The following is a 12,084-nucleotide window of genomic DNA, read 5'->3' as shown; positions in this document are numbered from 1 at the left end:
AAAAAGTTCAGCATTAATCAGCAAATCTATAGGGGGCAATACTAGGATATTCAGGTGAGGTAGCAAGCTTAATACTCTATGTGAGCAAACAACACCAAAGTTTCTCAAGTTGCAAAGAAGTTGAAAATATTTTTATCTGGTTGAATTTTTGAGGATCCGTACGGATGTTTGTTTAGTCCCACATCGGTTAATCGTTGGGTAGATTTTTGGTACTTATACATGATCAAGAAATCAAAATAATATCTTCCGACTAGCCATTTTGGGTGAGGTCCTAAGTTGTGACAAATGGTGTCAGAGTGGACTCCGCCCATAACCTATATGGACCGGGGGACACTGCAACACGGATCCATTAGAGATGAAGATGAGCCGATCGTGGTGTTTGTAATTAGATTTGAATGAATTGAACCCTTAGCCTGACAAGGATGTCAGGGCTTGAACGGGAGAAATATGTAAGAATCCATGCGGGCATGTGTTTAGTTCAACATCGGTTATTCGCTGGGTAGATTTTGGATATTTATACAGGATCAAGGAACCAAAATAATACCTTCCGGCTAGTCATTTTAGATGAAGTCTTGGATTGTTATAGAATTAATAAAGCCATTGATGATGTTGGATGCATATCATAGATTTTACTCTCATTTTATTTCTAGCTCTTGTCCGAGGCCTTAACTAAATAGAAGATGATATTTTGTATCTGAATGCACCTTGATATTTTAGCAAAAAAAAAAAAAAATGCACCTTGATAGAAGAACGACGGTTGCCAAAACTCAGTGGCCTGGATTTATTCAATCGTCAGCGATCCAAGTCAAGACCACCTTGACCAGTACAATGCATACATGCAAAGGTCCACGTCGAGCCATGCAAACAAACAATACCAAACGATGATGACCCCCAGCCCAACTTCTATACATCCAGACGTGAATCCCCAATCGGATGTACAGAATTGCTCATCCATGTTACCATCAAATCCGTGACTTCTCGTGAGTAAGTTCGAAACCGTGTCCTACTCTGTGAATGGGAAAGACCAGGGTATCCATTGGCATACTAAATTCGCCAGCTCCAAACTGTCACGGCCCAAAAACGATGTTCTATTTGCTAACAAATCTCCACTGCACGGTTTCAGAAATCCATTGGCGTTGCGTTCTTTGTTGTATAATCCACTGATTTATCAAATTAAATTATTTTGATTAGAGTGCAGAAAGATGGTGGACCGGGACTCTGTGTCGAACAACCCGACCCAACCCCATTTTACCCAATCCGATCTGTTTTTAAGAACCCGTAGGACTGGATCAGGTTCTTTGAGCCTGACTTTTATGAACTTTGCCTTAATCTGGCCCAATCTAATTTCTATTTGTTAGCCGATTTGACTTGACTTAATTCAAATCTAAAGATCCATTAATTGGGGAAATAAAAAGGAGGCCAGCTAGGTTTGCTCGTACTATCCGCCCCAAACCCTGAGTCTCAATGCCCCTTGACCGCACTTGTCTCTCTCGTTTCTAATTCAAAACCTTGGATCACTAGTGTCTTTAAAATTTGTCATTGTTTGCCTCGATCTAGAATCCGGCCGCCGGTGATGTCAACCTCGTTGATGGCTTGGTCCCTCGACCCGAACATGAAACCAGATCAAATCAGGAGGATCAAGCATGCTCCGGTCCGGCTCAACATATTTGAATCTCAAAAGGAGGGAGTGGAACTTGCATTGTTAAAAGGAGAGAAATGAAAGAGAGAAAATTGATGCAGCAGAGGGCAAGGGCTATGTGGTTGAGAAAAACACAAGCGATAGCGTGGACTGATGGACTACCCTTGGCTTCACAATCTTCCGCCTATTTACAGATAGAAGATTATAATTTCACATTTCAAACCAAGTCAATTCTTGATAATTTGTTTGCAAGAAAAAATTACTATCATGGTTAGACAAAACAAATAGAGGAAGTTTTAATTTTTCTGTTTACATTAGGAAGAGAAAAAAAAAAGCTAAAAATTACATCAATCAGATGAATTTGCTAAATTCGATGTTCCGAAAGTATTACAAATAACCATCGGGATTGAATCTTCTACCTCGATAAATTGAGATCGAGGTGGACCGATAAATTATTTAATTTTCTTAAATTATTTTTATTCACATCTTGAATTGCAATCTTGATGAATCTATATAAAGTTGGTACTTTCATTGCACACTTAGCCAGGAGTAAAGGTGAATGCTCTTCTTTTTTTTTTGCGTGTAACTTTCCTTGTATCTAGTGACAAAAGAGAAGAGTGTGAGCTTAGGAGTGTGCATTTTATTTTTCAAACAACTTATAGGTTGTAGGCTCGTAGGCTTGGCTTGGAGGAGAAGCAGTCAATTTTTAAATTCAACACGCAGCTGCAAGTTTGGTCAAAAACCCCCACGCTTCCGACCTTTCAGTTTTCACACGTCCTGCTGTCGGGACAACCAGCTTCCAGTCCCCTTTTACTCATTTATCGCGTTAATGGCGCGGTTAAAAATAAAAATAAAGAAAGGCTTGGAACGGAAATTATATGAAAGTAGTTAAAAAGGCAAGGCAAGAAAAGTTACAAGAAAGAGAGAACAAGGGAAGAGGACGAGAGTCTTGCTTGCTCTGCAACATGTCGCTGGCTTCAGAGGACCGTGCTGAGATGATAAAGAGGGGGCGCGTGGAGGAGTGGAACCGCCCGGAGATGCAAGCCTTCCACCTCCACTCCCCTAAAGAAGACTCCCTCGTCACCCAAGCCGTCGAAAAAGGAGGAGGTCTTCCAACCGGCGGCAACGGAGTTAAAGAGTCACCCCTTCCACCTCCTCCTCCTCCTCCTCCTGCTAGTAGTAATAATTCTGTCGCCACTCCTGGTTTAGAAATGGAGGCATCTAATGGCAAGCCGGAAGGAGAGACGGCGGCGCCGGTGGGTGGTGGTAGGGAGGACGAGAAGCCGGCACCGCCGGCTCCGGCCGTGGGATTCGGGGAGCTCTTTCGCTTCGCCGATGGCCTTGATTGCGTTTTGATGGCTATCGGGACTGCAGGGGCTGTCGTTCATGGCTGCTCCCTTCCTGTCTTTCTTCGCTTCTTTGCGGATCTTGTCAACTCCTTCGGCTCCAACTCCGACGACCCCGACGCCATGGTCCGCCAAGTCGTCAAGGTGCTCGCTCCCTTCACAATATTTTTTTTTTGTTCAAGAAAGAAAACGGAATTACATTATATGAACAAAAAAAATATTTTTTTTTATATTTGGAATTTGCAGTATGCTTTCTACTTCTTGGTCGTCGGAGCGGCAATCTGGGCGTCTTCTTGGGCTGGTGAGCTTCGAGTTCTTGAATTCTCCTTTCTCGATTTGCTTTGTGTATGAAAGAGGAGAAGGCGGAGTTTTTGATCCTCTGAATGCAATAGAGATATCTTGCTGGATGTGGACCGGAGAGCGGCAGACGACCAGGATGAGGATCAAGTATCTGGAGGCGGCGCTGAACCAAGACATCTGCTACTTCGATACCCAAGTCCGCACCTCCGACGTCGTCTACGCCATCAACGCCGACGCAGTCATCGTCCAAGACGCCATCAGCGAGAAGGTGGTGCTCCATTTCCGTCGCATCATCGAATCTCCATCCAAATCGTTTAAAAAAGAAAGAAAGAAAGGGTTGTTGTGCTTTAGTTTCTAATGTGGCTATGGTGTTGGGCAGCTGGGAAACTTTCTCCATTACATGGCAACCTTCGTCTCCGGCTTCGTGGTGGGTTTCACCGCCGTGTGGCAGCTGGCCCTCGTCACGCTCGCCGTCGCCCCCCTCATCGCGGTCATCGGAGGCATTCACACCGCCACATTGGCCAAGCTCTCCTCCAAGAGCCAAGGTGCTCTGTCCCAAGCCAGCAACATAGCGGAGCAGGTGAGATACAAAACCTTCTGCTTATACTCTTCTCCTCCTCGGCACTGCGTCGGATTCTCAGTTCGGTTCATGGGCTCCAGGCGTTGGCTCAAATTAGGACGGTGCAGTCCTTCGTTGGCGAGTGCAGAGTTCTCCAGGCCTACTCATCGGCGCTGAAGGTGACTCAGAGGATCGGTTACCGGACTGGTTTCGCCAAGGGTATTGGATTGGGAGCCACCTACTTCACCGTTTTCTGCTGCTATGCTCTCCTGCTGTGGTACGGCGGACACCTGGTCCGCCATCGCCACACCAATGGCGGCCTCGCCATCGCCACCATGTTCTCCGTCATGATTGGAGGACTGTAAGAATATTTTGCCCACCCGAATCCACTCTGCCCATTCGCTCGTGACGGTGCGTGCTAAAACTGTTCATGATATTGGATTTGGTTGGCAGGGCTCTCGGGCAATCGGCTCCGAGCATGGCGGCTTTTGCCAAGGCTAGAGTGGCAGCGGCAAAGATATACCGGACCATCGATCACAAGCCAAGCATTCCCCGCAACAGCGAGTCGGGGACCGAGCTGAACGCGGTCACAGGGCATGTGGAGTTGAAGAACGTGGACTTCGCCTATCCTTCCAGGCCGGAGGTCTCGATACTTCGCAATTTCTCGTTGAGCGTTCCGGCGGGGAAGACGCTCGCACTAGTGGGGAGCAGCGGCTCTGGCAAGAGCACCGTCGTCTCCCTCATCGAGAGATTCTACGATCCCACTTCAGGTAGTCAGGCTAAAACAATGTTCTGAACCTAGAGAGAGATGATGATGATCTTAATTTCCTCCGTTAGCTTCTAACATAGCAGAAGTAAGAGTTATGATGAAGGCAAAACACCTCAGCTAGCTTTCCCTTTTATATATATTTACAAATATTCTACCGTGCTGTTGCTTTTGGGTTTTCGATGTGGTCTTTTGTTCTCTTCTGTGACTCTAGATGCTTAGAAATTATACTAAAACATTCAGTTAATTGTTCTTTTTCTTTCGTTTTCTTCTCAAGGACAAGTATTGCTTGATGGGCATGACATAAAGACCCTGAAGCTAAGGTGGCTGAGACGACAGATAGGGCTGGTGAGCCAGGAGCCTACTCTCTTTGCAACGACCATAAAGGAGAACCTGCTTTTGGGCCGAGAAGATGCCACCCAAGTAGAGATAGAAGAGGCTGCCAGGGTTGCCAACGCCCATTCCTTCATCATAAAGCTACCAGATGGCTATGATTCCCAGGTACGCCATCCATCCACCCTTTGTCGATCTCACATTTGGAAAAAAATCTCTATCTTTCGTATGCTTTCCTCTTCCCCTTTTTGACTGCTCTTAGCCTCTCCCCATGCAATGAGTTCAGCTGTTTGTCCCTCTGTGTGGAGCTTATACACAGTGACCCTCTGTTTAGTCCGGACAAAACTGTCCATCTCTTGGGTCCTCTCTGCAGTCCAAATGAATCGACATTCGAAAGATTCTTTTCTGAGGTCCTGTTCTAAATTTAAGCTGGCAATAGGAGCCTCTTGGTGGGCTGGTTTAAAAATCAATGCTCCTGCCTGATAAGAAATATTAGTTGGAATTGAAGCTCCATTTTGTCCTTAATTACTCCCATTTTTTGACTGTATGTCATTGGAAATCAAAGGGGCAAGCGTGCATGACTTTCTCTATCTCTTTCTCTTTTTTTTTTTTTTTTTTTTTTTTTTTGTGAAGCGTCTGCCAAATCAAAAAAAAAAAAAAAGGTATGTCTCACCAAATGATCTTTTCGGAGTGCCGGCCTCTGAGCTCCCTTTTGGGGCACATAACCCTGAGCCAGTTATGATGCCATGCCTTGGCATGGTGGCTTCAGTCCGGACTAGTCTCCGAACGTATCAGTTCCGGTGCGTGTCCTCCGCATGTTTGAACCCATCATGATGCGTGCTGCAGGTGGGGGAGAGGGGGCTGCAGCTCTCCGGCGGCCAGAAGCAGAGGATCGCCATTGCGAGAGCCATGCTGAGGAACCCGGCAATCCTCCTCCTGGACGAGGCGACGAGTGCGCTCGACTCGGAGTCGGAGAAGCTTGTCCAGGAGGCGCTCGACCGGTTCATGATCGGCCGCACCACAGTCGTCATCGCCCACCGTCTCTCGACCACCCGCAAGGCCGATGTCGTCGCAGTCCTCCAGCAGGGGAGCGTCTCCGAGATGGGCACCCATGATGAGCTTATGACCAAAGGTGACAATGGACTCTATGCAAAGCTGATCCGCATGCAGGAGCAGGCCCATGAGGCTGCCATTGCCAATGCCAGGAAGAGCAGTGCTAGGTAAGCAGAAACAAACTCCCAAGTTATTGTACTGCAATTCTCAGCTTCACCGAGTTTAGTGACTCAGTGTTCGAGTCGATGCCACCAGGCCTTCCAGTGCTCGGAACTCGGTGAGCTCCCCAATTATCACGAGGAACTCGTCATATGGCCGATCGCCGTACTCCCGCCGTCTCTCCGACTTCTCCACGTCCGACTTCAGCTTCGCAACTGACCCCAACCACAGGATGGAGAAGCTCGCATTCCGTGACCAGGCCAGCTCCTTCTGGCGCCTTGCGAAAATGAACTCGCCTGAATGGACCTATGCTCTCATTGGCTCCATTGGGTCGATGGCGTGCGGTTCCATCAGCGCCCTGTTTGCCTACGTCCTGAGTGCTGTTCTCAGCGTCTACTATGCCCAGGACCACGGGTACATGAGACGGGAGATTGGCAGGTACTGCTACCTCCTGATCGGGGTTTCCTCCGCCGCGCTGCTCTTCAACACCCTGCAGCATCTCTTCTGGGATGTCGTCGGGGAGAATTTAACTAAGCGAGTCCGAGAGAAGATGCTCTCCGCTGTCCTTCGAAATGAGATTGCATGGTTCGACCAGGAGGAGAATGCCAGTGCCAGGATTGCTGCAAGGCTCTCGTTGGATGCTCACAATGTGAGGTCTGCAATCGGAGACCGGATATCGGTAATCGTGCAGAATTCGGCGCTCATGCTTGTCGCCTGCACTGCTGGGTTTGTCCTCCAGTGGCGCCTTGCCCTCGTCCTCATTGCGGTGTTCCCTGTCGTCGTTGCCGCCACCGTTTTGCAGGTACTGCATGCAGGCCATCAGGACGTATCCATAGATGGCTGGAAATGTTTGTGAGCCGGCCTTCGCTCGGATGCTTTCTTTGAAATTTAATCGAGCATCTTGTGGTCGCAGAAAATGTTCTTGAAGGGCTTCTCCGGCGACCTGGAGAGGGCGCATGCCAAGGCGACACAGATTGCCGGGGAGGCCGCGGCGAACGTCCGGACGGTGGCAGCATTCAACTCGGAGGCCAAGATCACCCAGCTTTTCGCCGCTAACCTCCAGAGCCCCCTACGCCGCTGCTTCTGGAAGGGCCAGATCGCCGGAAGCGGCTTCGGCGTAGCCCAGTTCCTCCTCTACGCCTCCTACGCCCTCGGCCTGTGGTATGCCGCCTGGCTTGTGAAGCACGGGATCTCCGACTTCTCGAAGACCATCCGCGTCTTCATGGTCCTCATGGTCTCCGCCAACGGCGCCGCCGAGACCCTGACCCTCGCCCCCGACTTCATCAAAGGCGGCCGCGCCATGCGCTCCGTCTTCGAGGTGCTCGACCGGAAGACCGAGGTCGAGCCTGACGATCCCGACGCCGCCCCCGTCCCCGACCGCCTCCGCGGCGACGTCGAGCTGAGGCACGTCGACTTCGCCTACCCCAGCCGCCCGGACGTGTCGGTTTTCCGCGACCTCACTCTTCGCGCCCGCGCCGGCAAGACGCTCGCCCTCGTGGGCCCCAGCGGCTGCGGCAAGAGCTCGGTCATCTCCTTAATTCTGCGCTTCTACGAGCCGAATTCAGGCAGGGTGCTGATAGATGGGAAGGACATCAGGAAATATAATCTCAAGTCGCTGAGGCGGGCAATGGCGTTGGTGCCGCAGGAGCCATGCTTGTTCGCGACCACCATCTTCGACAACATCGCATACGGGCGGGAGTCGGCGACGGAGGCAGAGGTGGTGGAGGCGGCGACGCAGGCGAACGCGCACAAATTTGTAGCCGCATTGCCGGATGGATACCGGACATGGGTCGGGGAGCGGGGGGTGCAGCTCTCCGGCGGGCAGCGGCAGCGTATAGCAATTGCTCGAGCTCTGCTAAAGAAGGCGCAGGTGCTGCTGCTGGACGAGGCGACGAGCGCATTGGACGCGGAGGCGGAGAGGAGCGTGCAGGAGGCTCTGGACAGGACGGGGGCGGCGGCGGCGGCGGCGGCGGCGGGGAGGACGACCATCGTGGTGGCACACCGCCTGGCGACGGTGCGGAATGCGCACACGATCGCGGTGATCGACGAGGGGAAGGTGGTGGAGCAGGGGTCGCATTCCCACTTGCTCAACCACCACCCGGACGGCTGCTATGCGAGGATGCTTCAGCTTCAGCGCTTCCCGCACGCTCCCGGCGCGGGGGCGCCGGGACCATCCAACGGTGGGAGGGAAGCGGATGATTGAGAGGAATTTTGCACGAGAGGAGATGAAAGAAGATCAAAAACACACACAAAAAATGCAGCACGCTCCGTCGCCACCGCACCCACCTTGCCTCTGCTGTGGTTTTGTTTTTATTATTATTATTATTGTTTTTATCTCGGGCAATATCGTATTTGTCATGTAATTAAGTTATTATGACCTAAGTATCCAGTCCACTGCTAGTCCTTCTTATAAATGCTGGGAAGTAGATTTTGTTCCACTCTGTTGCATGATATTTGTTAGGCGGTATCATTGTGACTTGCGGTGCAAACAGGCCAAAACTGGTTTGCTGCATTTAAATATTTTTATTTTTTAAGATTGTGGCTTTTTAGATGAGAAATGTGTTCAGAAAAACTGGTGAAGCTACGAATTGAGTGGCTTTTTATGTGATCTGTTACTATGAAGATATCCTATATGCTGAGGAGAAAGAGTTGTCCAAAATACTGAGACATGATGTTTTTTGATTTTATTGAATGTATCTGTTGTATGAAATGCTCTTTTTAGCGATATATATATATATTTTATGGTACATAATCTCTCCTGAGTTAATATTCTTGTGCAGGACACTGAGCAATTAAATGTGGACCACGAGCCTGGATGGTGGACCACCTTGTGAACGGAAATAATGGTGGAACGATCCAATTTCCAGTGTTGTTTCCGCAATTATGCATCGTAACAACAGCATCTAACATCACTAGGGAAGCATAAGCTTCATGGCTCGTATGTCTATCATTCATCTATTGCTGTCTCCCGGACCACTTGTCCGCTGGTGAGGCAGTGACCCACCTGTTTGCACGCTGAACATGCAAGAATTTGGTTGAGATAGAAGCTTGGTTTCGTTTTCCAGCGGCATCTTAGATTTAGAGCTGCTAAGACAAGAAGCCAAGCCCTGCACCCTGTCATAATTAATTGCATGATTGCCAATTCAACTAGATCGTACCAGTACTTCAATTTCCTATTTGCTAGGGAGAGTGTCTTCAAATTAATTTGGTGGTGGTTGCTTGTCAAGCTGCTAACTGCTAAAATTCTAAGGTTTGCAGGAAATTCGCATACAAAGGATTACTTGTTTTCATGCCAGATTTGATATGCTCTGTTGGCATTGATAAACAGAACCCTACCAACCGAGAAGTTGTGAGGCAGTGGGTTGGCACAACAGTGGCTTTTTTTTTTCTTCCCCCTTTATCTGGATGCCGAATCCAATGTTCGAGGAATTGAGATTAACATGCTAACCTACTATAAGGATCTGATAGCATCAATACTCGCATCCATTTGTTTTAAGGATGACACTGAAGCTAGAATCCAGTTAGGGCAAAGATGCGACACTCCTCTCGTGCTTGCTAGGTAACCTATGATGTAAAGAATAAAAAGGCCACATTTTTATATAGATGAATTGGCATGCGACTAATTTGCTTAAGGGTTCATCAAATATCCCCTCACCAAAGCTTCGAAAAGATTCGTTAGATTCAATTTTGTAAAAGGTACTTCGTTTCAAAAGAAAAATGGCGAATGGTCGTAAATGCGTGCACAGATTACATCCTAGTTTGAAAACAAACTTACATGATGCCGGATGATGAAATCAAAAAAACTGTAAATAAGGTCTACTTACAATGGGTTCAATTTTGTTGCTTCGAACCTTGGCAAGCGCAGTAAGCTTATAGTTTCTACCAGAGAATTCGAAAGAGAGAGATGCCACAGATGGAAACTTGCCAAGAGGGAGGAAGAGAAGATAATAATAGGGGTGTGGCTACGTCCAACAAGATATAACAACTTTTAACATACATGATCACCTAATTCGGCAATTAGACTATGCTTAGTGGAACAACAGATGTCCTAGAGTCGGCATGCCCTTCAGAGTGGGACTCCATATATCCTAGTGGGGGTTTGAGTTGGTACACAGTTTTATATGTGTGCTGCATTAATTGTGCAAATTAGGTACGGGTGGGCAAGAGCAGAGGAAGATTCCTCTCATCACTGGTTCCCGGAGGCCATGTCTTCGAGGTGGAATACAGAGGCATAGATGTCTTCTGTGCTGCCTCTATCTTGTGGTTGGCCTCCAAAAGGCGACTGGCTTGTTTGTTTTCTTTCACTAGGATTGCTTCATGGAATACAGAGGCATAGATGCCTCGCTTGGATACCCCTTGGCTTTAGCTTGGAAGTACTAAGTCGAGAATGTCATAACTAGGTGGGTCAGAGTGTGGAATTTTGAAACAAGTTATGATGATCTGATTGCCAAATGGAGTCTGGGATTAGTTTTTTTTTTTTAAAAAAAAAGGCAAGAAAGAAAAAAGAATGTTGGGGCGGCCTTCTTTCTACGTCAGCTTGGAAGAAACCATAGGAACTAGCACACAAGTTTGCATGGAACGTCCTAGTCAAATTTTTTTTCAGAGTTGTTGGACTTGTTTCTAGTTGGAAGTTGCATGCTTCATCATAAATTATTTGCTTGGTTGGATTGACATTTGGATCGCTGGTTTCTAATAAATGATCTGACTTGAAAACTCGGTTAATTTCACTTATTAAGTGTAAGTGTTGAAGGCCGGTCTTTTTTAAGCACCTACATGATTTTTGTTGGATTCTTTCACTGCCGAGTAATAGGCCATGCAGTTCGTCGTTACACATTTTATCTTATTCTCTACTTGAATGGCTGGGTTAGCTTTGGAGTCTGGAGATGAAAATAACTTTCTATCTCGTTCCTTCTCTTTCGAGCTTTCTTTCAACCTTTTCGAGTTACTTACTTCTAGATTCCATTATCAAGAAGAAAACGACAGATCTTTTTGATAAGGAAGAAAAGGACATTAGTTGAGAGGAAGCTGAAGACCATAATATTCCTCCAAGGATATCGAGTACCAATTGTTATTCTTGAGTTGAAATGATAAAAAGTTTTAAAGGGATGCCTTTTTTTCTATCGTTTCTGCATGATGAGGAAGTGGTAATGGTTTAGATGGTTTCATGCAAGAAACTTTCCAGTTGTCAATCCTAGAAAAAGTTTTGCTTCGCTCAAGCAAGAAATATCACCATTGCCGAACAGTTCCTAGATATTTAGAAAAGACTCCAGAGTTCTGATTACGACTCCTCAACTAACGACTTTCTTATATCTGCAGAATATATCAGGAAAATTAACATAAATAATGCTCTTTGCTTTTACAGTCACCAGTAAAAAAGTTTTGTTTTTCTCCCTGGGAAAAGAACTTGAAACACCACCAGCCATTCATGGAAGTATTGGAAGAATTAATCATTGACAAGTCAATCATTTGGATAAACACATGTCGATCGAGTTTTAGACTTTGAACCTCCTTGCAAGGGAAGAGGAGTTCAATCCCTGAATTATGGCCTTTGGATAAACACATCTTCATATCATGACATCAGATGGTGAATAGTCTAATTAGATAGTGAAAGCTTGTGTAAGGAGGTTGCCAGGATACCTCTTTCGTATCAACGTCTGTAGTGAAGACAAAACCAATGCAGGCTCAATCATGATGATGATCAAGAGCGAGAAAGAAAGGCAATATTTTTCAAATTCCATGTCTACTTAAACAAAAGCCAAGGCCCCAAAGTTATTCAATCGTTAGCCTGCTCTGGCAAGTCTGAAATAGAACAAGGCTAAACCTTACAAAAGCCTGCTCTCTCTCTCCCTCTCTCTCTCAAATCTTTTCAGCAAAGCTGTCAAATGGTAATAAAAATAGCATGACAAAAGGAGGAAGCATCTATGCACAA

General features: G+C 47.1%; 1 protein-coding gene across 1 annotated transcript; it reads left to right on the top strand.

Moving 5' to 3' along the window:
* The first annotated feature begins 2,533 nt into the window (after positions 1–2,533).
* On the top strand, positions 2,534–8,801 carry LOC103714888 (ABC transporter B family member 1-like). The gene is made up of 10 exons (XM_008802333.4): positions 2,534–3,129; positions 3,232–3,286; positions 3,378–3,553; positions 3,665–3,865; positions 3,946–4,205; positions 4,298–4,614; positions 4,888–5,111; positions 5,790–6,163; positions 6,252–6,957; positions 7,069–8,801. Exons 1-10 carry the CDS (start codon positions 2,605–2,607, stop codon positions 8,356–8,358), a joined length of 4,128 nt encoding a protein of 1,375 aa, XP_008800555.2. The 5' UTR covers positions 2,534–2,604; the 3' UTR covers positions 8,359–8,801.
* The last annotated feature ends 3,283 nt before the right edge of the window (positions 8,802–12,084 follow it).

The sequence above is a fragment of the Phoenix dactylifera genome, chromosome 17 (assembly GCF_009389715.1).
Source record: "Phoenix dactylifera cultivar Barhee BC4 chromosome 17, palm_55x_up_171113_PBpolish2nd_filt_p, whole genome shotgun sequence".
Taxonomy (NCBI): domain Eukaryota; kingdom Viridiplantae; phylum Streptophyta; class Magnoliopsida; order Arecales; family Arecaceae; genus Phoenix; species Phoenix dactylifera.
The sequence above is the reverse complement of the archived record's forward strand: the minus strand, read 5'-3'. Positions and strand labels throughout refer to the sequence as shown.